Source organism: Scardinius erythrophthalmus, assembly GCF_964197995.2.
Source record: "Scardinius erythrophthalmus genome assembly, chromosome: 12".
Lineage (NCBI taxonomy): Eukaryota > Metazoa > Chordata > Actinopteri > Cypriniformes > Leuciscidae > Scardinius > Scardinius erythrophthalmus.
The window spans coordinates 10,952,729-10,977,675 of record NC_138232.1 but is presented as its reverse complement, the minus strand read 5'-3'; the positions used below and the strand labels follow the sequence as shown (position 1 = coordinate 10,977,675).

At 36.5% G+C, this 24,947-nt stretch overlaps 3 protein-coding genes across 3 annotated transcripts; 1 reads left to right on the top strand and 2 right to left on the bottom strand.

Moving 5' to 3' along the window:
• The first annotated feature begins 822 nt into the window (after window positions 1–822).
• Window positions 823–14,806, top strand: tgfa (transforming growth factor, alpha). Its single transcript, XM_081379924.1, has 6 exons — window positions 823–1,305; window positions 4,293–4,433; window positions 7,133–7,247; window positions 9,857–10,006; window positions 11,047–11,156; window positions 12,205–14,806. Exons 1-6 carry the CDS (start codon window positions 1,263–1,265, stop codon window positions 12,210–12,212), a joined length of 567 nt encoding a protein of 188 aa, XP_081236050.1. The 5' UTR covers window positions 823–1,262; the 3' UTR covers window positions 12,213–14,806.
• Window positions 14,807–16,383: 1,577 nt separating this feature from the next.
• On the bottom strand, window positions 16,384–18,010 carry hdhd3 (haloacid dehalogenase-like hydrolase domain containing 3). Its single transcript, XM_081379921.1, has 2 exons — window positions 17,544–18,010; window positions 16,384–17,287 (listed from the first exon to the last, which is right to left on the bottom strand). Exons 1-2 carry the CDS (start codon window positions 17,871–17,873, stop codon window positions 16,892–16,894), a joined length of 726 nt encoding a protein of 241 aa, XP_081236047.1. The 5' UTR covers window positions 17,874–18,010; the 3' UTR covers window positions 16,384–16,891.
• A 2,186-nt stretch (window positions 18,011–20,196) lies between these two features.
• Window positions 20,197–23,443, bottom strand: trub2 (TruB pseudouridine (psi) synthase family member 2). Its single transcript, XM_081379912.1, has 8 exons — window positions 23,165–23,443; window positions 22,883–23,017; window positions 22,646–22,720; window positions 22,498–22,559; window positions 22,209–22,290; window positions 21,020–21,092; window positions 20,779–20,915; window positions 20,197–20,677 (listed from the first exon to the last, which is right to left on the bottom strand). Exons 1-8 carry the CDS (start codon window positions 23,280–23,282, stop codon window positions 20,295–20,297), a joined length of 1,065 nt encoding a protein of 354 aa, XP_081236038.1. The 5' UTR covers window positions 23,283–23,443; the 3' UTR covers window positions 20,197–20,294.
• Between the last annotated feature and the right edge of the window lie 1,504 nt (window positions 23,444–24,947).

Here is a 24,947-nt window from a genome sequence, read left to right as displayed (position 1 = left end):
TAGCAAGAGTTGAAATAATATTGAGCTTATCCATTTATTCCACTAGAGGGCAACATAACATTATTATAATTTTGCACTCTTGACGTTTGCATCCTTCTAAAACTTTTACAATAAAGTTTTAAGGTAAAGGCTCGGTTTTTGGTTGACCTATGAAATAAATTAGCATATACTTTTGGATCAACTTCAAGTTAGGCAACGCAAATAAATGCATAACTGTCTGACCAAAACCTGGACAAAACGTCCGGTCCTTACAAAAAACATTCAACCAATTATGAATTAGGAAACGCACAAAAACGTCATATAACAAAAAGAGAATTTTTCAAATTCATTTCTTTGAAACATAACCAATTTTTTTGAGTGTCCCAGTATATACTATGTTCTACTTTTGGCCTTCTGTGTAATCTAATCTTGAGGAAATATATTTAACCAGGTAAAGAAATAGCTACCCGTGGGAGTGGATTGGAAACAGTACGCCACATCTCACATGTAACTAGGTAAACTTGACAATAGATAAGAGGTAGCCAGGTCAGTGTAACCAGGAATCTGCTACTGACAATAATCTGGCACTATCACTCTTTTTTCAAACACAGTAAACGTTTAACAATAAACTTAAAACTTTATTCACTTCACTATGCAGGATAGTTCTGAAAATCAATGTCCACAATAAAATATGCGTGCTTATAAAATGAAAGCTGAAAACATATTATTAAATTACTCATTGCGAAAAAAATGTGTTAATAGACGTTTAAACAAATTGTGTTCCAACACTCGCGGTTTCCATCAATGCACTGCTCTCTTTATCTCACGCTCGCGCGCACGCACACTCACTCACGCACGCACGCACAACAGAAGGATGTCAACTTGGGTGTGGAGAGAGTCCTGCGCTATGAGTAATTTATAAAGTAATTCTGTAGTTTAACAATGTTTTACCACTGATCTTTATCATCATAGTGAATAAGAAAAAAGTTAGCGTTTCTATATCAGCGGTAAGACGGAGTTTGACGTCAAGTTCAAAATACCTGGATTGACGCATGCCGTAATTGTGTTGAGTAGGCTACATGAAACTATGAAGAAAGACGAACACAGGTTTACTATGGCTGTCATATTTCTGACCACTGTGACGGAATATTAACAATATTAGCCAGTCTCAAGAATATAGGCGCGTGACTTCATGTTGGCATGTTGGCAAAGATAAATGTTTTAATATAAGAGACGACGCCTCGAATCCTTCACCAACAAGTCACATACATAAACGCCTTATAATGATGTATCGTGCTTTTTGGGATACAGTATTTCTTCTCACCGGTGAGTAAATGTATTTGATGTTGTGTTCAGACATTATTTTTATTAGATAACTTTGAAATGTAAATAATACGTCAATTAAGCAAATATTAGAATTATTTGAAATCTTGTCCTTTACAAGAAAATGATTATAGGATGTTGCCACATTTTAAATGCTAATGCCTCAAGTGGATTTAAGCTTCCTCAAACTATTATAACACTTTTTGATTCAGAGGTTGAATTGAAGATGTGAGCTATGAATGAAGCTTTTAAACTTATTTTATTGATGTGTATGTGATTTTCCAGTAGTGTTTTATATAGTTTTATCATGATTTGACAATACTCTAGTCATTAATATTAAACACATTTAGAGGGGTCCACCTTTCTCCTGACACCTGCTGTTCAGTCACATCATTAGTAGTGAAGAACTTGGGTGTCCAACATATAATTATTCTCCATTGTTGTGCAGCTTTTCAGCTTGATAGCATGCAAAATGTGCTGTCAGTGTTTACCAAGACGTGGAAGAAGCAGTGGCTTGCTCTCCTTTTTTGTCCAGCAGCTTCTTTGGCTCAGTAGTCTTGCTCCTGTCATTAACAAGGTTAACAGGGCTTAGTTTAAATATAGAGCCATTCTTTAGTCTCCATCCTTTATGGCTTTGTCCCTACGAAGGCACGTTCCTAACTCAGCAAGCAGTTTCAGTGAGAGAAAGTCAGTCAAGTTTTATGAAATAAATTAAAAATCTCCAGGACATCATGTGTGTTTTTGCTTTCTGTGCTTTAAATAGTAAGCAAATATTTATATGTAGTACATCATGGCATTCATAAACCTGCCTGATACCCCATAAAGTAACTCATTTTATTGACTGAATGGTTGTACTAGTAGCAGCTATTTGATTTTTCGAAGACATATATCAGGTCCCATTATCTCAGAAAGTGATTTTGGTACACCGATAGTTAAGGAATAGCAGTTTTTGTCATTTGGGAACACCCTTGTTTTCTTAACGTAAATACCTAGTTCACTCATTTAATTTTAATTTTAATTATGTCATTATTTACTCACCCTCATGTTGTTCCAAATCTGTATGACTTTCTATCTTGTGTGGAACATAAAAGTCGATATTTTGAGAAAAGTCTCGGTGTTCTTTTGTCCATAAAATTGAAATCAATGGTCAACAAAACTGTTTAGTTACTAACGTTCTTTAAAATATCTTCTTTTGTGTTCCACAAAAGAAAGAAATATGCACAGTGATGAATTTCCTTATTTTATTTTATCCTATCTTATTTTTAAATGTATTTTTATTTACCGTATTTTATTTTCTCTTTACATGCAGGTAATATATGTCCAAAGTAACACAGCTCTGACAAGAGTTTAATTTAAAATATATCGATGTCAATTTATCAATGTATTCTGTGAACCACTTCCTGCTTGCTGGATGCAAATGTTTTAAATATTAACATGGCATGGGATATTAACACTAAAGCATTATTGTAACCATAAGATCTTTTCTAAGGAGTTTTCCAGTTCAATGAAACGTATTGCCCTCTCATTTAACAGGAATTTTAAAGTCCCAGTGCACACAGAATGTGAACATGCCTTGAGGTCCCAGACTCTCTTCCAAACCATTTTAGTTGCACAACAATGAACATTAGACAGACTGTTCAAATTTGGAAATATTGAAATTTGTATTTACAGATGCAGATGGGATGTGAATCAGTTTGCATGGGGCTTTTGTTTTGTAGGGCTGTCAATATATAAAAAAATCCTTAATTAGACATGATATACAGATTCAATTTAATAATAATAAATCTCATGAACCATTATGAATGAATAGCTCCACACAAATAGCTCTTCACAAGAGTCGCTCAACTAATTTTCAGTAGTTTGGTGTTAACATGTTGCTAAGCTAATGGACAATACTCTAATAAGCATTGAATTGAAATAAGTTTATTTATAATCAACATTTTCTTGACTCAACTGTCAACTGCCTATGATGCCTTAACCTTCTTTCTAGCGATAAACTTTGGGATTTTTGGTGGTTGTCATTTTCTGTAAATATAAGAGTGCATTAGGCACAGCATGACGAAGATTCTTCTGGCATCATCTTAAGGCGCGCTCACACTACACGACTTTTGGCTGGATTTTGCTTTTGCAGACAGATTTCCAAGGTCTGTGACAAAACCCCAGTATCGCGGCCAAATCGGTGCTCGTTGCAGTCGCCAGTGCTCGTTAAATATGAGCAGGTCAGCGATGTGATAAGAGCCTGTCGAACAGTCACAGACGTGGTGACATTTGATATTGTCGCCATGTGATCTTTTACTGTGTGTGGTGAAACGACCAGGTGGAACTAATCCAGCCAATCACAGTGCAGATGGTATCAACGGAAAAATCTCACAAACACTTGCTCGAATTTATGTGAGAAAACATTTTTTCTACTGTTGGTTGGGACTGCCTCTTGACAAAATGTCTTGTAGTTTGTCATCAGCATTGTGTCAGGCAACAGATGAAAAGAAACCTTGTTGTGTAATGTGAGCACCACAGCAAATCAGGTAGCCTTTTGTATGTGGAGAGATCCGCTTCACAAATCCACTTTAATTTATCTTAACCCAGTCATTCGCTGTAGCTGTTCTCAAAATAGTTTGAAGGTTAGAAGTCAGAAACTCCCACTATTGTTCCAGGGTATTTTAATTGTTCTCTGAGTCTAAGGTAAGTGGGCTTTAAGTAGCTATTTCTCATTTGTGCTAGACGCCACTCAAGCCTTTTTCTCTCTTGTGTGTGATGCTGTTGCTCCGCTGTTTTCTCATTGCTGTAACGATTATGAGTCTGGCGTTTTTTGACTCTATTGGATCCTCATTTTCACATTTGGGTAAGAGGTTTACAAAACTGGATTTAACTGCGAGTCAGTAGAAGGGATATTTAAAAGGTTTTGATCACCTACTTAGCTGTCCTCAACAATGCTACTGTTTCCTTGTAGTGCTATTGATTTTGAATATGTGCTTGTATTTGATTTGTAGGCTCCCTTTTCACATATGGGCAGGTACAAGAGAATTCTACCTCAACAACGACCATTGCAACCACCACAACAACAACTACCACCTCTACCACAACAACCACCAGCAGCTCGACGACAACCACTACTACGACACGTGTCAGAAGTATGTTCTGTCTGCTCTTTCCTTTTTGCTCAGCTCTTTTTTGGCTTCAAAGGTCTGAAATATATATGCCTGAATAAAGATTCTGAATAGCCTGAAATGAGTCGTCAGCAATTCCAGTCTTACTTCCTGCTCAAATCTACGTAGGTTTGTAACAAATTCCCATAATGCCAGCCTATGGTCTCCATTGGTCCTGTCTCAAATGGCACACATCATATGCACTTTCGGTCTTGTGGACTTACAATGGCTGCCGCGTGTGTGTGTCCGTTAAGTCCATGAGACCATAGGGTGTCCCATTTGTCATTTTAGGTTTCAGAAAGGTGCTAGCGAGCGGTCGATATACGCCCTCGATGCGCACTTTTGCAGAGCCCGCACTGTTCCGAGCTCCACAGCAGACATCTCTCCGACAGTCAAATGTCATGAAAGTTATGTCGGCGTTATGTCATGAAAGTGCGGACTCGCAGGAAGACCGCGAGTGCTTAGGGTGCCATTTTGGGACAGGGCCAATGGCAGCCCATGAACAATATCTAATAACTTAATAAATAACTTAAATAAATAAATAACTTTGACCCGCCTCAAACACTGTAGTTGTAGCTGAAGCCTGGAAGAGTTGTCAACATGTCAAGAACACACGTTTTCTGCCCTGCGAAGCCAAATCCACTTTGCACTCTCAAGTTCAAAAGGACGAGGACTTGGCTAGAATTGATAAGTTGATATGGAATTAAAACCGATGCAATCTTTATTGTTCGGAACACTGTGTATTAGAGCTGCACGATTAATCATTAAAAAACCGCAGTCTCGATTTAAAGACCCGCACAATCTTATTCCTAAATGACAACGATTCGGTTATGTCTATTAAACCTTTGACAAGTACGATCACAGCGGAACATTCAATCTCCATTGGCACGGATGCTGAGCCTGAGAGAGCAGGTGTCATGTATAGGTGTGAAACAGCTTCACAAACGGTCTTTTCAACCACACAGTGGAATCATTATTTCTGTGTGACAGTAATTCATATTCACAGAAGTATTGGGATAAAAGTTCATTGTTCAGATTTAAACTCTGATTTCTACGGTAGCGATAAAAATAGTAAATCACTTTTTGAAAGTAGCTTGACACTTCATATAAAGATTGTATCATTTACATCATTACACCAGTAGGTGTTATTTTGTTTAGTTGTCTATTTAGAATCGTGGGAGAATCATGATCTCAATTAAAATATATATGTATATTCATGATTTATTCTGAACCATGCAACTCTACTGTGAATCAAGTTCTGAGGAAGCCTCCAGAGCTTAAATTCAGATATGGTAATTGGCTTTTTGTTTCTGACACATGCTGTAAGCTGTAGACCAATCACAACAGACTGGGCCATCTGACGAATCGGAGCAGAGTAGGCTCTCGGAAAAGAGTGGTTTTAAAAAGACCTGAATCCTTTATTGAACCGTTTCAGACACTGTGAGAAAAGAGGTGATGATGCAGTGTATATTATGAGAAAATTGTATTGTTTTTTAGATGCATGTAAACCTATTGTAGGAGACCTATGGAAGAAAATTAGTAACCTTTAAAATATCGTAATATTTTTACTTTGTAATGTTTAATTAATTTTGCTTAACTCGATCTTCCCGTGAAAATGACAGACTTCTCTCTGGTGACACATGCTGGATTTCTCCAATAATTTAGTCTTAATGCTTAAACCCGGCCATTTCAAAGTTGAAAGCTCGCATTAATTTTTGAGTGCAACTCTTTCATCTGACAATCCAATCAACAGCCAGTGGAAAGAACCAAGCCCTAAATCGTTTTTTTTTTCAATAATCTGCTTCACTCGGATGCACATCACAATACAGAATATTTGTCGCTGCTTCCATTTCATCGCAACTTTAACCACTTATTTTCTCTGGCTATTTGTTTAAAAACAGTTTAGACCCAATTTTTTACCCAATTCATGGAGTTCCAGTAGTGGACACCTTGTTTTATCATACTTTTTCTCACAATGAATTCACACATGGTAATTGTGGGCTGCTAATACAAATACAGCAAGTTTCATGCATTGTCAATTTCATTTTTTTTACTCATTATACAGCAGACAGTTTTCATCCAATGTAAATACCTTCTGTAGACAAAGCTCACAATGATTAGAGAAGGGAATTTGTCCATTTTAAGAAAGTACCTCAGATCTTGACCGGTAATCCTAGCTAAGTCTTGCTCTTTCTTGTCTTACACCATGTCTCCTTTTGTACTCTCTTTAGATCAAATGTGTGCCTTAGGGAGGATAGAGTCTGAGAAACCGGCGCGTCTTGAAATAATAGAAACTAAAGGGCTATGATATGCCAGATAATATCAAATCCTCTCATTCTGATTTGTAACCTGGCTGAGAACTTGTAATTTCTTTTCTTCCTTCTACTTCTCTTTCCACCTGTGCATTCCACAAAATATCACAAATTTTGCTCTAGCTTTGATGATAACAAAGGCTGGTATTTAATTGAAGTAGATCAAATTGTTTGTGTTAAAGTGGTAAAGTAGTCTTGCAGGTTGTATACAAATTTATGAGAAACCAGGAGTACAAGGCAGTGGTCATCAGGCAAATAATTTGCAAATACACTTTTAAGAAATTCTTGCCTAGATCTTTATTTTTTTAGTAAACAAGATATTGTCATTAATGTCAGCATTAAACCCAAGTTATCTTTGTTTTGTTCTTGAAGAATTTATAGCAGCCGCTGTCCACTCTCACTTCGATGACTGCCCTGACACCCACAGCCACTTCTGTTTTCACGGCACGTGCCGCTTTCTCATCCTGGAGGAGACACCAGCATGTGTGTAAGTGCTGAGATTTTTTCAGACTGAATATTAAGAATTTGCTGTGTTTAATTTAGCCAGGGCCGGTGTAGCAGTCGATTCTGTTCCCTATCGGAATTCCTGTTCCCCCTGAACGAGCCGTGTCTGCTGACAGCGCATGCGTCAAAGCCTTAATAAACCTTAATAAATCAAAGCCTTAATAAACATTACATTGAAATCTGTAATAATGTTTTAAATTTGAAAAGAAATAATCTGGATTGAATTGACAGATGGGGGAAAATTCGCTTCTAATAAAAATAAAAACAATAAAAAACGCTTAAATTTCGGGAAAAAATACAATCCTTTTTTAACCTTTTGGCTTCCCGTACATCCAGAGTTGTGCTTCTTGCTCGTATTCAGTTCTGATGGTACGCATGGTAACTCGACAACTACGCATGATTTGTAGTATGATTTGCGTAAAGGGAACAGGAATTCCGATAGGGAACAGAATCGACTGCTACACCGGCGCTCCGCACACGCACATCACGCACTGCGCGTAGGGCACCAAGTGCTTGGGGGGGCACCAAAAAATCTGGGTCGTGAAAAATCATCAAAATAGGGTACTAGTATAAATAACAAATAAAATATGTCTAAAACATGTTAATATTGGGTTTAAGTGGTCGTTCAATGAGGCATATTATATGTTGATCCGACGAAAAGTATGTGTGTATTTAAGTGGTCCAGTGGTAGAATTTTTGCCAAGCGTGTCAGAGGTTCTGAGTTCTAATCCGCACTCATATAGTTTTTTGTTTTTTTTTTCCTCTTCAAAACCGATTATGTTTTTTAGTGGTTGTATATCAGGCAGGGACACTTTTTGTGCTTTTTGTTTTCTAATTGTACCGGAGCGAATAGAGAGTCTCTCCACAACGGATTGAAACGCGCGTCTGAGTGAAGGCTGTGCGCGAGCCAGAAACAAACATAGTATCCGCGCCACTGATCGCTCGGCAACGAGCACTTTGATCAGTTGATTTAAAAAAAACAACACATTTCAGCGCTAAATCGACTCTTATTTAAAAAACGAATGAAATGAATGCTCTGCTGGTTAACTGGAGATGTTTTGTTTGTTTGTATTGGTACATTCGTGCCGCGAGATGTTTCAAAAGTGGTGGGGACATGTCCTACCCGCAAATTACGCCTATGCGTATGCATGTCCAGGGGCGTCGCTATAGTAGTGCAAAAGATCCGAGGCTTTAGCCCTGCATGGCTAAAATCTTTTTTTTTTTTTTTTTTTTTTTTACTTTGAAACTGCAATTAGAATAAAAAAAAAAAAAACACAATCTCAGTGTTTGTATATTTTCATATTCACAGAGTTGTCGAATTATGTACAGAATTATTATATTGTGCCTGACCTTTGCACTTTTAACTTTCTGTGTTTACATTGTTCAGTTCCAAATCTGTGTTTTTAGTAATTGTGGTGGTATTTGGTATTTATAATTTTAACCTTTATATTATTTATTTCTTTTCATGTTTGGTGCCATTGTTAATGTAAAATTATTTATTTGCAGCAGTTATTTTGGAAGTAAAGAGAACCTAACTAAGAAATTCTGAATGGTTGTTATTCCCTTGGTGGGTGGGGGGGGGGGGCACCACCAAGCATTTGTGCTTAGGGCACCCAAATGGCTAGCGCCGGCCCTGAATTTAGCTGCACTCTGACTTCCCCAAGTCTGTTAACAATCCTCATGATCACACTAGTTTTTTTTCTTTTTCAAATTTGATCATTAAAACAGTTTTCAAGCAATCAAATCAGATCTGTGTGTTCAAGCAGTCTTATCATTTTCTGCCATATATTCATCAGTTGATATAGTGGTGGCTTTGTTCTACAACAGCTGTAAACAACTTGCCGTCAGAAGGTCATACAGAGTGCTCAGAGTGTAGAGAACGGATAAGGGTGGTGTGCTGTTTTATTTAGTGCCATCACCACCAGCATCACTATGGCTCTTTGTATATGAAATAAAAATGTTGTGCATCTTGATCATTGACAGTTTCCATAAATCCTAATGCTGCGATTGTGGTTTGGGTCGGATTTCTAAAAAAAAAAAAATCGGATGTATATATATATTTTTTTTCCCTATATTCTTTTTTGCTCAGCCAACATATATTTTATATAATAATAGGATTAGAATCGGAAATGCAAAAAAATAAATAAATTGTATTTGTCATGCCAGTATGAAAAAGCCTAAGCGGTCCGACATGAATTTTGATTGCTGACTAAATTCTTGCTGACAGCATGTTCATTGAGCTTGTCCATGTGTAGACAAGCACGTTTTGTCCTTTTATTGCTTTTCCGTGTATACATTTGGCACAATAGCAGAATTCAAATCTGTGTTGGTGCTTGTGTCTGAGTTGTTGTCAAGCCTCCTGTTGTCAGGGAATTTGTTTTCTCCATGTCCACATCCGTATGTAGTAGTTCACCACAAAATGCCAAATTACTTTGTTAATTTGATTGATTTTATGAACATTATACTGGCAGATTCCTCACTCAGGAGTTAAATGATTATTCTAACATCTATTGAAAATACTCATGTTTTGCTGAGCATGTTTTCATATTTTTTCAATGATAATAAAATGGACACTTGTGTATGTTTGTGTAGATGTCATCCTGGCTTTATGGGTATGCGATGTGAACATGCGGACCTCTTGGCAGTGGTGGCGTCTAACCACAGGCAGCAGACTGTGGCCACCATGCTGGTGTTATGTGTGGTGGGCAGTGTCCTACTCATGCTGCTCTGCACTTTACTAAAGTGAGTATTATTCATTTAGCACACATTTCATTTGATTCATTTTGTCAATTTGTTTTGTACCGGTCAAAAGTTTGGAATGATTATGATTTTTTTTTTTTTTTTTTTTGAAAGGCTGCATTTATTTGACAATTTATACAATTTAAAAGAAATGTTTTCCGTTGTAAGATATTTTAAAATGTAATTTACTCTTGTGATGACAGCAATTAATCCAGTCTTCAGTGTCACATGATCCTTCAGAAATCATTCTTCTCAGAATTTTTTTAATGAGTGATTTACAATATTGCGTGACTCCTTAAAGTAACTAATTACGTTACTTTTTATGGAAAGTACTGCGTTACGCTACTTTTGCGTTACTTTTTCTCACCTGGCTGAGACTTGATCCAGTGTTTTTTCACTGAGAACTTTTTTTGAAAGTCTTTAACTCAGTAATGCATTCAACAACATAGCCTGTTAACATACACCTCATTTTCTTTTAAAAACAAATTTTGAATATTATTATATTCTTACTGATATTTCCTGACCCCTAGAGCTATGTAATGCTATACAAAAGATCTCTTAACATTACAGGTTATATTACCTACTGTTACTGTATAACTTTTTTATTGAAAGTAAAAAAGAAATGTTTTGTTACTTTTGTACTCTTTATCTGTACCCGTGCTCATCTAAGTGACTATTGTGGAGAAGAATTTTAATTCAGTAGTGTAAAAAATGTTAAAGCAAATTACCTTAACGTAAAAGTAATGTGCAATACTTAAAAAAATGTTAATGTATTTATAAAGCAATGCGTTACTTTACTCGTTACATCAAAAAAGTAATCTGATTACGTAATGCACGTTACTTTTAATGTTACACCCAACACTGATCATTTCTAATATCTAATACATATGTATATTTTCTTTTTCCCAGAGCAAGTTATTTGTTAGTGTTTATTCTGTTGATCTATCTTTGCTGAATAAGCTGTACTTATACAAACTTTGAAAGGTTATTTTTTGTGGAAGGTGAAAGAGGTCATTTGTAGACTTCACACATTGTCTTTCTAGTTGTTGGTGGAGAAGAGGTGGTTGTGGGCGAGGTAACACCATTTCGTGTTGGTCGGAGAAGCCTAGGAGTATTCTGACGGGTGGGACATCCTGCTGTCACTCAGAAACAGGTATTTTAGTGCTATATTTCCATTTTTACAACTTTTTCGCTGAGCTGTTGGGTGATGTGTTATATGTCATGTGGTGCCTAATTATGATCATCAATAGGGGGTGTTCGCATACTGAGACCAGCATATGTGCGAGGCCTTTAACTTTTAATGGCCTATGATTTGTCTTTGCTCAAGGGTTTAAGCTGTTAGTTTAGCCATCTGTTGTCACTCTGTCCTAAGACTGTCAATGAACATGAGACCAATGAGAGTGTAGGATATGGTAACTTCAGTTGGTCAGGGTGAAACATTTAAAAAAATGTTATGTTTATTTGGAATAGAAATCTTTTGTAAAAATGTAAAACTCTTTTCTATCACTTTTGATAAACTTAATGCGACCTTGTGGAATACAAGTATTAATTTCTTTCAAAAAATCATACTGACCCCAAACTTGAAAGACGATTCACTCAAGTGTGTCTACACTTTAGTCTAGTAACATATTTTCATATTACGTTGTGAGTATATGTTCTGTGTCTTAGTGGGCAGATTATGTGTGATCACTGGTGGTACAACATATTCCCAGACATAATTATGCAATTAGAAATGGAATTGTTGGAATTTTGTCCATACAAATACCCTCAGTTATCACTGCCAGTCTGCTCACAGTGCAGCTTGTTGACAGAGTATTGCAAACCTTTAATTAGATTTGTCAACAGGACGTTGTCACATACTTTGTCAGCATCGTCAGGCATTTCTAATTGTTAGGTAGAACTGTGACTGTTTCCACAATAACATTTCAATACATTCGCATGCCATCAGGTTGAAGTAAAACATTGTGTCATATTTGTCTTACATGTGTATGTTTTGTCAATTTTCTCTGCCACTTCCATCTTCTTGTCTTCTCATCTCATCAGAAAATGTTCCTTATGCACAAGGTACTCTTTCTGAAACGTCTTAGTGTAGTTTGATCAAACCCTTCTGTTTTTCTTCTCCTAGAGTCTTATTATGTAAAAAAAAGTGGGTTGCAATGACTTAATCCTTTCGTTTTTCATTTCTGTCTTTTTCCTTTCAGTGGTTTGACATGCATTATCTGGAGTTATCCTCCACCTTACTCCTGGACTTCACTATGACTGCGTTTCTCAAGCTACAGACTCGCACAGTTGGTAAGCAAAGCGCATATTGAGAGCATTTCGATGTGGTCAGTGGGAGAAGCCAATCAAACGTGGAACTTTTACATTCAGACATTTCGTTTCAAAAAGGATATTTTTGGAACAACAACAGCAATGACAAGAGTTAAAGATGGAACTCGAAAACTGAGAAACTCTGAAAGAAGAACTCAGAACAAGCTACATGGAAATCAACTACAGGATCCAGCGATGTAGAGACAGGGCCCTTTTGAAAAATATACGGATCAATGGCCAGAAACAACTGATCTGGAAGTGAAAGATGATGAGAGAGGTTTTAGAGAAACCATTCTTACTAACAGAGCTTATCTTAAAGCTATACATATCCTTATAGATGTATGAGACGACATTCTACCGGTTTTGGTCTTTTAAAATTCCGTTATTATAAAAAGGCTTATAATATGCCTTTAATGGGATGTGCAACTCACTAAAAAGTAGTTTAAGATATAACAACCTTTTAACAATGATATAATATCACATTTTCTGTATCACGTTATGGATAAAGAACGGGAGATTTGTTTTGTTACAATTTAAGTCAGTCAATTAGCATGTAATAATAGAACTACGACTTTTGCCAATTTATTTTTAACTTGATCTCCTTATAACAATGATAGCAAATCAGCAAACGTGAGAGACTATTGCCGACTCTGAGGGACAAATATGATCTCTTACACATTATAACACTTTTACCCCAATGGAAATCAATATTTTATGTATTATCTTTTTTTTTTTATCCAAAATTTGGAAATGTATGGTGAAAATTTCACAATTATGACATGTAACTTCATCAGTTACGCATAGATTCACAAATCCCACTCAATATTTCCTTCATGCACAGAAAGTGCTTTGCATAATGTGCTATCAAAGATCTGTAAGGTAAATGGAGCCTCGGTATGTGCCCTATTTTCAGCAGCGGTGTGGCGTCACATGACATCTGCATGTTCACATTGGAATGATTGGATGCATGCATGTCTGATCACATAATTGCACGTATTTCACTGTGCACTTTTGCAGTGTACGTTTCAGAAACTGTTAACACAATCATCTTTAAATCTGCACTTTACGTTTTCCATGATGGATGTTGGTGATGGCTATTCACGCACTGATAACTCACTTCATTGGGTCATTGCATGCAGAGGCTCAAAGCCATGGTAATAGCAATAAGAATGGATGATATTCAGTTTGAAGCACATTATGCTTTTCAACTTACTATGCAAGATAGCTTTTACACTGAAAATTTTTAAACCATGTGTTAATTTTGTTCTCGTTATCTTATCTGTCCCCAAGCTTTTGCCAATGATCTCATGTTATAAAAAAATGTTGATTGACTCCTTTGGAAGGAATTTCCAGTATAGTGTCAGAAATATTTATATATCTTTATACTGCTATGTTAAAATGAGGTGCTGTTCCAAATAGAATATATGCCATTGAAAAGGCACAAAAAAAAAGAGAGAACTTAACCTGGTCGGCTTAGAGTTGGCTGTCTTCTGGTATCAGATCATGGAAGCAATTGCTGAAGTCTGATCAATGTGTGGAGAATCATAGGAATTTGATATAATGACCCCAAAAGCCCTTGTAAGTTGGAGGGGATTCGTTCAGACATTTTTGAGTTTTTGACATCTTTGTAAATGATCAGCCTGAAAGAACAGATTCAAGATGGTTTATCAATTGATCTATATTTGAATGATCCTGTGACTTAATAAAAAAATATTTGATTTATATGTAAGCAACTAAATGTGATTGATTAAATGGATTGAGGATTACATTTATGTAAAACATTTTTTTTTTTAGTTCAATGAATGAAAAGAAAATGTGCATATTTGTCTTTAATTTGTGTTTCGGACTGATCAAATGTATTTTTCTTCTTTTTTTTTTTTTTTTTTTTTTTGAGAGGACTTTGGTTAAAACGCTAAAGTAAGTATTGGGTATTTCGGACTGAACAGTTTTGTAACATGCAGTCATTGCATAACTTCCAGATGTGGAATTGCAGTCAGCCGTGATGGCGATGTCATCATAGAATAACGGATGTTCTGAATTGGCCTTTGCACCAAAGATGATGCTCAGTGTTGCATCTCTTGCTTTGTTCCAAATGAATCCCATTTAAACCTGGTTATCTGCTTAGTGACCGACGTTCATGTATGATATATTGTAAACACCAAACGTCTTTCTCTTTAAAATGCTGTCTTGTTTCATGTTGGGTGAAAAATACTTTGTAAATAGTGCGTGGGAATATTATTTTGGTTCTACTGTATATGGAGAATGAGGTGTTTCTTGACTGTCACTGATCATTAGTTAAGCATGAAGGTTAGAGATAGATGATTCCAATATGACTGTCACATGCTTGGCTGTATGACATTTTGTTGAGTGTTTTTGACCTCTTTGTCTAAGTTTGCATATTTTTCCAAATAACACAAAGTGCTGCAAATTTTGGCTTCAACCTGATTCTTTCTTCATTTCATCAAATGTTTTATAAAGCACGTTCTTTCCCCCATTTGCCAAGCTATCGTCCTCTCTTTAAACCACTCTGTCCACTTACTTCCTCCATCATCTGAATATTTTAAAAGGGTCAAATGGAAATGCAAAGAGAAAACCTCAGGCAGAGCTCAACAAAAAGCCCGCTGCCAGAGTGCTCTTTTTACTGAGGGCTCTTTTATTTACTTGCTCACCAATTTATTTATTTGTTTGTTTGGCTAAACCTTTTGTGAGATGAGGGGAAGGACTCTAGAGATTATGGCTGAGAGGAGTTAAGCTTGCGCATGAGCGACCAAAATGCTTGCGTGACATTGCGCGAGTATTTTTTAAATTCATTTAATTTGTTTGCCTTTTGTGCTCATACCCTTTTTTTTTTGCCTCAATTCTCTCCACTTATTTTATTTATCTATTTATAGAGTGAGAAGTTTTTTCTTCCTCGTGTGCCCCAGGAAAGAATCCTTCCTTATTTAATAAAGCTTTTATAGCATCTATGATTCCATGAAGAACCTTTAATATCCATGGAACCATTCCACTGCATAAAAGGGTTCTTTAGATTATTAAAATGCTCTTCACACTAAGAAAAAAAGGGTTCTTTTAAGAACTGTTCACTGAAAAAGTTATTTGGGGAAACTCTTAAAAATCAGATTCCAAAGTTTCCACAGTGATTCCATAGAACCGTATTATTCTGTGGCATCACTGTGGAAACCCCTTTCTGGAACCTTTGTTTTTAAGAGTTATGCGTCTTTCTTCCCATCGTTATTTGCATATTTCATCTTAACTGCTCTTAACCTCGATCTGCTCTCCATTTCTTCTCCTGCCACGATCCTCTGTTGATGGGTTTGCCAATCCCTTTAAGGTTTTCAATTGGATTGGAGTACAGCCCCTCATAGCCGACTGGCTGAGCTTCTAAAGCCAGCTTTGTTTTAAGCGCTCTGCTGAGGGAACTCCCGTAAAATAGGCTTACGGAGCAGGGAGATAGAAACACAAAATAAAGGATATATTCCAGTTGTAGGCTAGTTTACGTGAACATCACCTGGGAAAATAAATACGTTACTCCCGAGAACAGCGCTTCTGTACCTTACGTGGAAGAGGACAGTCGATGTCCTGCTGGTGTTTGCCCTCATAATCTTCTTAATTCAAAATTAAGATCAGTTTTGAATAGCCTACGTCATTTTTATATTATTTTTCGCCATCCAATTTGATATTCTTTTAATGTCCATCCATAACTGGTATCTGTGCCGGAGCAGATGGGGAGGAATAAGAGTATTTGGGTATTAGGGTTAGTGATCTCCCTCCACGTGTGCCCAGCAGCCTCGGCGGGGAAACAATCATATCAGCGCTCTACAGAAATACTTCCATTGTCCTTAGACATTATTATCTTAACTATATCACTCACTCAAGAATTTCTGTTCTGAATCATTCGGATAATGACGTAAAAAAAAAACAAATTATATAAACGCTTTTGTTTGTTTTGGATTATTTAGGTAATGAAAATGTATATGGTTACATTTGGTTCCCATCAGTCTCCACACCAATAATAATGTAGGCTTCTACAGCGCCATCTTCTGACCACCATAATGATTTTTTTTTAAAACAAAAAGTATTCTGCACCAGGACAAAAAGACAAAATTAACAAATAGGCAAATGACACATTTCAGAAAAATTCACTTTGTTATGAGTGCTATGAAATAATAATAGGGGAAAGCAATGTAAGATTTCTAATTCTGAAATAGAATTGGTTAAGGGTCTAAGTTTTGTTTTCTGGATAAAGCATTATATGAACTTATTCAATATGTCTTACTACTTTTGTATTTGAGAACTGATATCTGAGCAGTATTTAACCAGAAACCACAGTGGATAACCATCAGACAATTGCCACAAATAAAGTGTCATTTATTGGCAGATCAACAATATAACAACAGTATAATTTAGTGGCAGTATAATTGTATTAAAACTAAAGTGGAACTTTTTTTCTCCCCAGTCCCCACATTCTGACATTCAGGCTTACATCTTCTGTTTCATCATTCGAAATGGGCAACTGCAAAAAATATGGTCAATTTAAGAATGAGTTTAATCCTGCAGCAACATTACATCAACAGACTCTCAGTCTGTATCCTGCTGCAGTCGAGCTGGTAATTCATCTAGGCTCTGTAATCTGTGTTGTGTGGGAACATCAAGGTGCCCATGAGAATTTTGTCTGTCAAGCAGGTAACCTCGAATACCCAATGAGCGTGAGGTCAGGTAGTCGTTCACATAATGGTCCCCGACATGGACTACACTGGAGGCCTGCACACCACATCGCACCAGCGCCTGGGTAAAAATGGCAGGGTTTGGTTTAGCAACCCCAGCTTCTTCTGAGGTCAGAAGAAATGAGAAGTGAGTGAGAAGGCCACATCCCCTCAGGATCCCTTCCAAACGCTTGTCAAAGTTGGAAACGACTCCTTGCTTCAGTCCCAAAGCGATGCAGAACTTCAGGGTGCTGTTAGAATCAGGAAACACCTAATGACGACACAATCTCAGATTATGAAAAACAATCTTCCTAGATTTAAATATAATGTAAGACACTTGAGCATAGGTGTATGCACTTGTCTGGCATCACGCGTGCAGGGTAAGAAATTCCTGGCAATGGAAATTTGTATTGAACAGGCGACCCCTATTGGGGATTTCTGGAATTACTAATAAAAAACTGCTGAAAAAACAATGTTAGTTAGAAGGAAACAAAATAGCTGTTTCATATCTAAAAGTCAATTCTCACCTCCCAGTTTTCTGGTCCACAAAAGTTGTAATAGAGGTTGTTGGCTAGTTTATCTAGTAGAGCAGGGTCATCTACCCCACACTGGACGAAAGTACTCCTCACTAGTCCAGCCCACCAGACCTGGCTGTCCATTCCCTGAGCTCTGCCATAGTTGGGAAATAGTGTGGATTGCTGCCGGTAAGCTTGTCTGAAAGCAGTTTCGACTTGTGCCGCTGGCAGCTTCAGTCCTGCTCGCTCTGCTTCGCTGCAGTACTGCTCCCCAACCGAGCGCCGGACCTTTAACAGTGTGTCCTTCACATCCCATAATACCCAACGCACTGGCACTCGCATCACCAAACTGACCCGTCTGACAACGCTTTGATCATACAAATTACAAACACAACCTACAGAAGGTAACGTAGTGCTAGAAAGCAATGTAACAAAAGGTAAACAAACGGTTTACTAGGATGTGAAAAGAGTTTCCCTCTAGGGGGCGCTTGGTGACTCGAGAATGTAAATGTCAGGGAGATTTTTGTGGTGCTGGGGACGTTTGAACCGTTAAAACAATAACCTTTTGAAATATAATAATTGAAAGAATTTGATTGTCAATAAATAAATAAATTCGCACCAGCAGATAAATTATTGAAATGCCGTTTTTAGTAAGCCATTACAACTGTGGTTGGTCCATCGTGAAAAGCATAGACATAATATACAAAGACGCCCTATTGGCCGCTTTGGAACGTTGCTGCGATACGTCAACGCGTCCGCCATTTTGTGGAGGGCAAGACTGCGCTGTAATCAAATGCAAGTAAACTGCTGAGCTGCGGTTTTTCTGTATAAAAACCAAAAAAAATTACATTTATCAACCGATTTCAGTGGTTTGTATGTGGTGTACAAAAAAAGTTCCATCTGTAGTTAGTTAAACTCTCGATAGTTAGACTTATATATTATTATTTTTTTTTTAATAAGGAATGGCCAAAGCTCTGGCTTGTCATGTATTTAGCTTTTCATTCTTGGATAAGAATTGTGAACACCCCCATACTGAGATATAATTTAATTTTCACATTAAATTAAATAAAGTTTTCTTATTGTGGGAAAAGCATATTCTGTCATTGACCCGATTTTAGCAATAACAAAGATAACTGATGGATCCTTTATGGTAATATGATATGGTACAACTACAGTGCAATGCAAATAGTAAATATAAGATAAAGTGAGAGGTAGGCTAATAGTAAATAGTTTAGTCAATAAAATAAACAAACAGTATACAGTAAATAAAATAGTAATGAAAAGTATAATTATATAATATCATAAGTACTAATATAATAATAATAATAATAATAATAATAATATATTGATAATAGCATATAGTTTATGTATACTTTAATAATAGCAGTAGAATATGAAATATCAATTACAGAATATAGACAATAAAAAATAATAGGTTAAATAGTTACTATGAATAGTAAAATAATTTGACAGCATAACTATAATAGATTGATAATTGTAAGTGGTATATTATTATAATAACAATAATAAATAATGTAAATTTATACATTTTAAAATATTATTACATAGGCTATATCAAATAAAAAATGACGCAACCCTGTCTCTTTTTGTTAAATTTCAGTTTTTAAAAGGTATAAGAAGCTATACAAATCAAGAAATAAAGTAAACGATCCAGTCAAACATACAGCAGGCTACACTGTTATAATAGCCTAAATATATTAAGTTATGAAACTTCACTTTGCCCTCAGCCAAAACAATCTGCCAAGGAACAAATTATAGATTAATGAAACCAAAGATCGCCCTTTAGATAAACACAAGACGAATTATTCTCACTAGACTGACAGCGACTAACGTCAGAACTCAGAAGCGGTGTACGACAGGCACTATAGCCGAGGCAAGGCTGTTCTCGGCGGGGTACATGAGCGCTGAGCGCCCGCGGGGATCGCTGGATCTCACAACTCCGAAACCGTCAGATAACATTTTTAAAAAGGCGCTATCTTTATAAATAAACCACAGATTTGAGCTTTAAACAACTACATTGTCGACTGAAAAACTCTTAAAACTACATTTCGTGACACAATAACAGTAGTATTTTTAAATTTCGTGGCCTTTCTCCTCTGAAAATAAAAATAGTAAATGAAATGCAACCAGAAACAAATTTTCAGTTTTGCTTGAGAAAGGTAATTCCCTGAGACCTGTTTTCAATTGTGTGGCGATTTGTAAAGCCCCAAGCAGCACAAGAAATAGGCATTTTTCTCAATTCTCGTTATGAGAGGTATGGGAAAGTTGCCCTCCGCAGTATGGCGGCGCCGTTGACGTACGATCCAGCGGCCAATAGGGCGTCTATGTATATTATGTCTATGGTGAAAAGTGCAGAGTAAAGTAACAAGTACCACGTGAACGAGTTCGTCATTACAAACGTCCGTACAGGATTTGATCAAGCGATTAAAGGTTCCACTTTTAAAACTCTTTATTCAAACGCGTTCTCGTCGTATACAGAAAACACGTAATTGTGCAATACTACTCTTGTTTTACTGTCCTTATAAGATGATTAAAAGATGAAAATATCTATCTTGGTATATGTGTGTGTGATCTATCTACCTACCTACATTTATAATACCAACATTAACACTGTAAATTGACAAAGAGAACATCATACGTATATATATATATATATTTTTATTGATGCACAATGACAGTATAACAAATCTATAAATTATAGTGAAAAGATAAACTCAGAATTCAAATCCTTTTGTTTTCCCCTCACCCAGTCCCAGGTGTCACTCCGTCCACAATCCTATCAGAAGTAGGGCTTGTGAGTTCAACATGCTCTTGCCTTATTTCATCAGACTGTCCAATTTGACTTCTGATTTGCTCTTGAACCTTTGCGCTCGAGTTCAACTGTCCAGCAGTCTGCCTGTACGTCCCAGATTTCCTGATTTTGCGGGTAGTCTTGCGAAAGTGAGCAATAGCTTGTATAATGCAGTCAGCAGTCCAGTGTTGTCGGGTAAGGGCATTCTCTGCTTTGAAGGGACCGTCTCGTGTACGACGCACTCCAGAACAGACAGCAGAAGTCCGCAGCTCTAGTCCTACCTCATGAATCAATTTACGCAGATACTTCTGAGTCTCATTCACACACTGGACCTCTTTTTGTGTAGAAAAGAACAAATTTGTGGTTACTGGCCTTACAAGTATAGCAAACCTATACTAATGTATATGTACAGAATATATTATTCAATGTACTAACCCAATGTGAAATGTGGCGGATTGAAATGTATGCATCGCAGACCAGTCAGAATAGGTGGACTTTTACCATGAGGATACAACAAACCCTTCACTGCAAGCTCGTAAGCCTCTTGGGTGCGCAGATCCATCTGTGAATACCTGCACAGAGACATAATAACATACTCAGAAACACACTATGCATTAACCAAATGTATACACATCGTCTGACAGTATGAAATGTAATATGTAAAATAATGACTCACGTGATTAAGGCTTTCTGATTGGCTCCCTGTATCATGGCAAGGACTCTCTCTAGCTTATCCTGAGTAACATGGTCTATAAAGACATAAAAAAGACAAAGTTTACTACAAATTGTTAGTCTGTATTCCATACATAACAAATATGTTTGTCATTTATTATAGCAGTTTCTTGATATTAAAGTCACCATGAAACCAAAATGTACAATTATTGTTGTTTTTTACGGAATATTGAAGTATCTATTGTAAATGATTTATCAGTGCACATCATTATTTAATTCATTTGTCTTTATAATCTTTAATCAAAATGACCTCCCCTCCCACTTCTGCAAATCGCTTCTCTGATGACATGTTTTTCGGCACAGCCTGTTACTCAGTCACATGACATCACAGCAATAGAAAACAACAACAACCATCCAATCAATTCCTGATGGACAAAATTAAGTACCACCCTACATTTTTTTTTCTAGTCTGAGAAGTGTAATGGAAATTTTACATTTAGATGTGTTTTTTTACTTTCAGATGTGTGCAACTTGTGTTAACGTTGAATATTTATTTTTACTCATAAGCATTTATAGAAATATAAGCATATAAGCTAAAGTACATTATTAAAGATATGTAACCAAGTTTTAGAAATGTATAAGTTAAGATAAGCTTGCAGGGAAATAATTCTGGGTTAGAAGACTAAGTAACATAGAGACAATGTGTACTTCAAGTGTGAAAAGTATGTGTGCAGCTTTGATCGAACTAAAGATAGGCAAAATGTGTGAAATCGAGCAGCAGCTAATAACAGGAAACTTTTGCAGACGTGATATTGTTCTGTCTAAATAGAATTTATGTTAGACCAGAGATCTGGAACAAAGACGTGTTGCCTTTTAAGGTAAACCAAGGTGATCTTTTGAGACAGACCAGGATGTGTTAAGGGTATATAAGCTGGGCAAAAACGAGAAGTCAGCGCCTTCTCATATCAGACTCTGACTGATGTGTGAACAGCCTTTCTTGCAAGAAATAAAGATCTTTATAACTTTTGAAATTTCCAGCTGTCTTCCAATTATTATTTAAAGTTGTGAAAGTAATTTCCACGACAGAAGCCATTTCACTCAGATATACCTCGCAATATGGAAGAAAAGACTATCAGAACTTCCATTTCATGCAGAATTTAAGGTTATGATAATTATTGTAATGTACAAATTACCGTATGTGGTTTTCTCTATGACTCGGGTTGTGTGAGAGAAATCATTGGTGGCTCTTCCAAACTCCCCCTCAAGCGTGTAGTCCTTCAGATATAAAACAAACACATAAGTCTGCCTAAAATTGTCATTATTACAATTAATGCACGTCTGCTAACAGTTCTGATTTGATCATCACTTATTATAAATTCGGAATCAGGCAGGCAGATATAAAATAAAGAAAAACAGTAAAGCATTCAAATATGAGATAAACTATTACATGAAAATAAATATAGGCAGAGCCTAATCCTTTACCCTGGTTACATGTGATCCGCACAGATGCTCCAGCACTCCATTTCCTTTCCCAACACCTAAAACTGAGATAGAAACATTAAGAGAATTGAGCACAGAACACATCACACATTAAATCACTTTAGAACTCAGGGTTTCAATTGTCGGTCACCTAACACTCCAGAGGAAAAAGCATCCAAGCGATGACCAACTCCGACATGAACCTTGTGAAACTGCGGCCCTGTCACTGTAACAGAGGAAAAGTAAATAGCAAGATATATGTACATTATGGTAGTATTTGCTGCACTGCCTTTAATGCATAAAAAAAACTTCTTTGTAATATGATTTTTTTCTTTTGATTTCGGGGTGACCTGGACATGTGTTTGTAAGGTCTAGGCTACCCACTAACCTAGAGGATGGTCTGCCAGAGAGGGAAGCATAGAGGGGGACAATATGAGATCTTTGGAGCCGTTGTTCTCTCCACTGGACAGAAGCTGGAACTTCACTGCAAGCTGAGGAGCTGGTGGAGGACAGGAGTTCAGCTCTGAAGAGAGAAAGATGCAGATTTCAGTTGTATTGATAATCATGTATCACAATTTGAAAAAAAAAAAAAAAAAAATCATAATTAATCACAAAGAAAGTATACTCGTTATCTACAATGCATTTAATGTACAAGTGACGCAGACACTACCTTTCAGTAAATTGGACTCTATGGTGTCACGAATAAGTTTCCAGTGAACTCCTTGCGGTTTGTACACAGCAAACAGACCATCCATTCGACGGAAAAGACGTACAGCTTGCGTGGTCATTTTCGTCCAGAAATAGATGTTACAAGCATCAGTCAAGTATAAACAAGAAGTAAATGACCGGAATGACTGACAGGCAGGGAAGCAGCAAATTCACACGCTGCTGTGTTGAAGTTCTGGCGTCACGTGACCGTCTTCTTCTACTGGTGTTACAGCATCACAGTGACAGTAGCGCCCTTTACTGGATGAAATACTTCAGTTCAACGTGAACGCCATGCTGCCAAGCCAAGGTATTAACCGTTAATTGTTGATAGTATGCATAACAATTTGTCGTCTTCCCATCATAGGCTACATTTCTTAATAAACGGGAGTCTGTCCGGGGCTAGTTTTCAAATTGGGGGGGGGGGATATGTCACAAGGTCTAACGTTAGACCTCACAAGGTCTATTTTTTACTAGTATTTTTCTCTAGCAATGGTTTTGTAAACATCTCTTTCAAAAGCCTCTTAAATTGGAATATTTTTGTGAATTTTATTCCAGTCTTATCATATTGTGTTGTAGGCTAGGTCTTGTGTAAACAAGTGAAAACAGTAAAACCACACTATTAGTCCAGTCATTTTAAGCCAAAATAGGGGTCAACCTTGAACAAATTGCAACAGAAGCAAACTCAACTGATTTTGTATCCTCAATATGCCCTGAGTAAGGGGAAAAAAGCATCCTATAGGGGAAAGTTTCGAAAAAATACCCAAATATAGCCTATTCATAACACATTCATACTTTACTCTACATACTAGCCTCAATACTTCACTACCCACTTTCCCCCAATGGGCTTTTTTTCCTTACTCATATTGTATTTACAATATGAGTTTACATATTGTTACAATTACAATTACATATTGAGGATACATAATCAGTTGAGTTTGCTTCTGTTGCAATTTGTTCAACCTTTTTTCATAAAATGACTGGACTATAGTGAGACTGGTCGTTGAAAGGTGGAAATATGTCAACACAACAGAAGGACAAGAATGTAATTCATAAATGTCAGATTTTATAGTACAATATTTTTAGGACAAAAACAACTGTTTGATATTTTGTATTACGCAAAAAAAATATCTGTTTGAATTTTAATAAATTAGCCTAGGTTTCCCCCATAATCTCAATATCATTTTTCATTCATTTCTAACAAACATAAAGGAACTAGCATCCCTTTTGGTGGGAAAATGGCACAAACATCAGTAAGTTTTTGCAATAGATTTTATGATATTAATAAATGTGGCATTTTGTGTAGGCCTAGTTGATTAATCTAATAATTTTAGACATTCAGTCTGTTATCAAATTAGTACATAAACATTTCAAAAGATGGTTAAACAATATCTTAACTTATTTAACTTGTACTAACATTATTATGTTTGAGATTTTGTTAAAAATGTAATTACACTAATGTTTTTTCCCCCCCTGGATTCAACCGCCTATTTCAAATTCAAAATTCAAATTCAGAATTATATCCAAACTTGAATGCTATAGTGTAAACTAAAAGTCTTATTATATTTTTGTTATAGTGGTTTGGGATAATGGTGAATGTAATAAAACCACACTGATGTAAACTCAAATCAGCTGATGAGATAAGTGTAAAACTCACTCATCTCTTCATTTTGAAAGATATGTCTTTCATTACACCACTGCCGCACATATTGATAGAGCAGGTGTGGTTCACATGACAAAAAATAGGC

Coding starts and splice junctions, on each gene's coding strand:
- trub2 (XM_081379912.1), bottom strand. CDS start 23,282: ATGACCACGCAAGCTGTACGTCTTTTCCGTCGAATGGATGGTCTGTTT. Junction 22,721..22,882: donor TCTGGCAGACCATCCTCTAG/GTTAGTGGGTAG, acceptor CCTCTGTTACAG/TGACAGGGCCGCAGTTTCAC. Junction 22,560..22,645: donor TTTTTCCTCTGGAGTGTTAG/GTGACCGACAAT, acceptor TTTCTATCTCAG/TTTTAGGTGTTGGGAAAGGA.
- tgfa (XM_081379924.1), top strand. CDS start 1,263: ATGATGTATCGTGCTTTTTGGGATACAGTATTTCTTCTCACCG. Junction 1,306..4,292: donor TACAGTATTTCTTCTCACCG/GTGAGTAAATGT, acceptor TTTGATTTGTAG/GCTCCCTTTTCACATATGGG. Junction 10,007..11,046: donor CTGCTCTGCACTTTACTAAA/GTGAGTATTATT, acceptor TTGTCTTTCTAG/TTGTTGGTGGAGAAGAGGTG.
- hdhd3 (XM_081379921.1), bottom strand. CDS start 17,873: ATGCGAGTGCCAGTGCGTTGGGTATTATGGGATGTGAAGGACACACTG. Junction 17,288..17,543: donor GTGGACCAGAAAACTGGGAG/GTGAGAATTGAC, acceptor TGTCGTCATTAG/GTGTTTCCTGATTCTAACAG.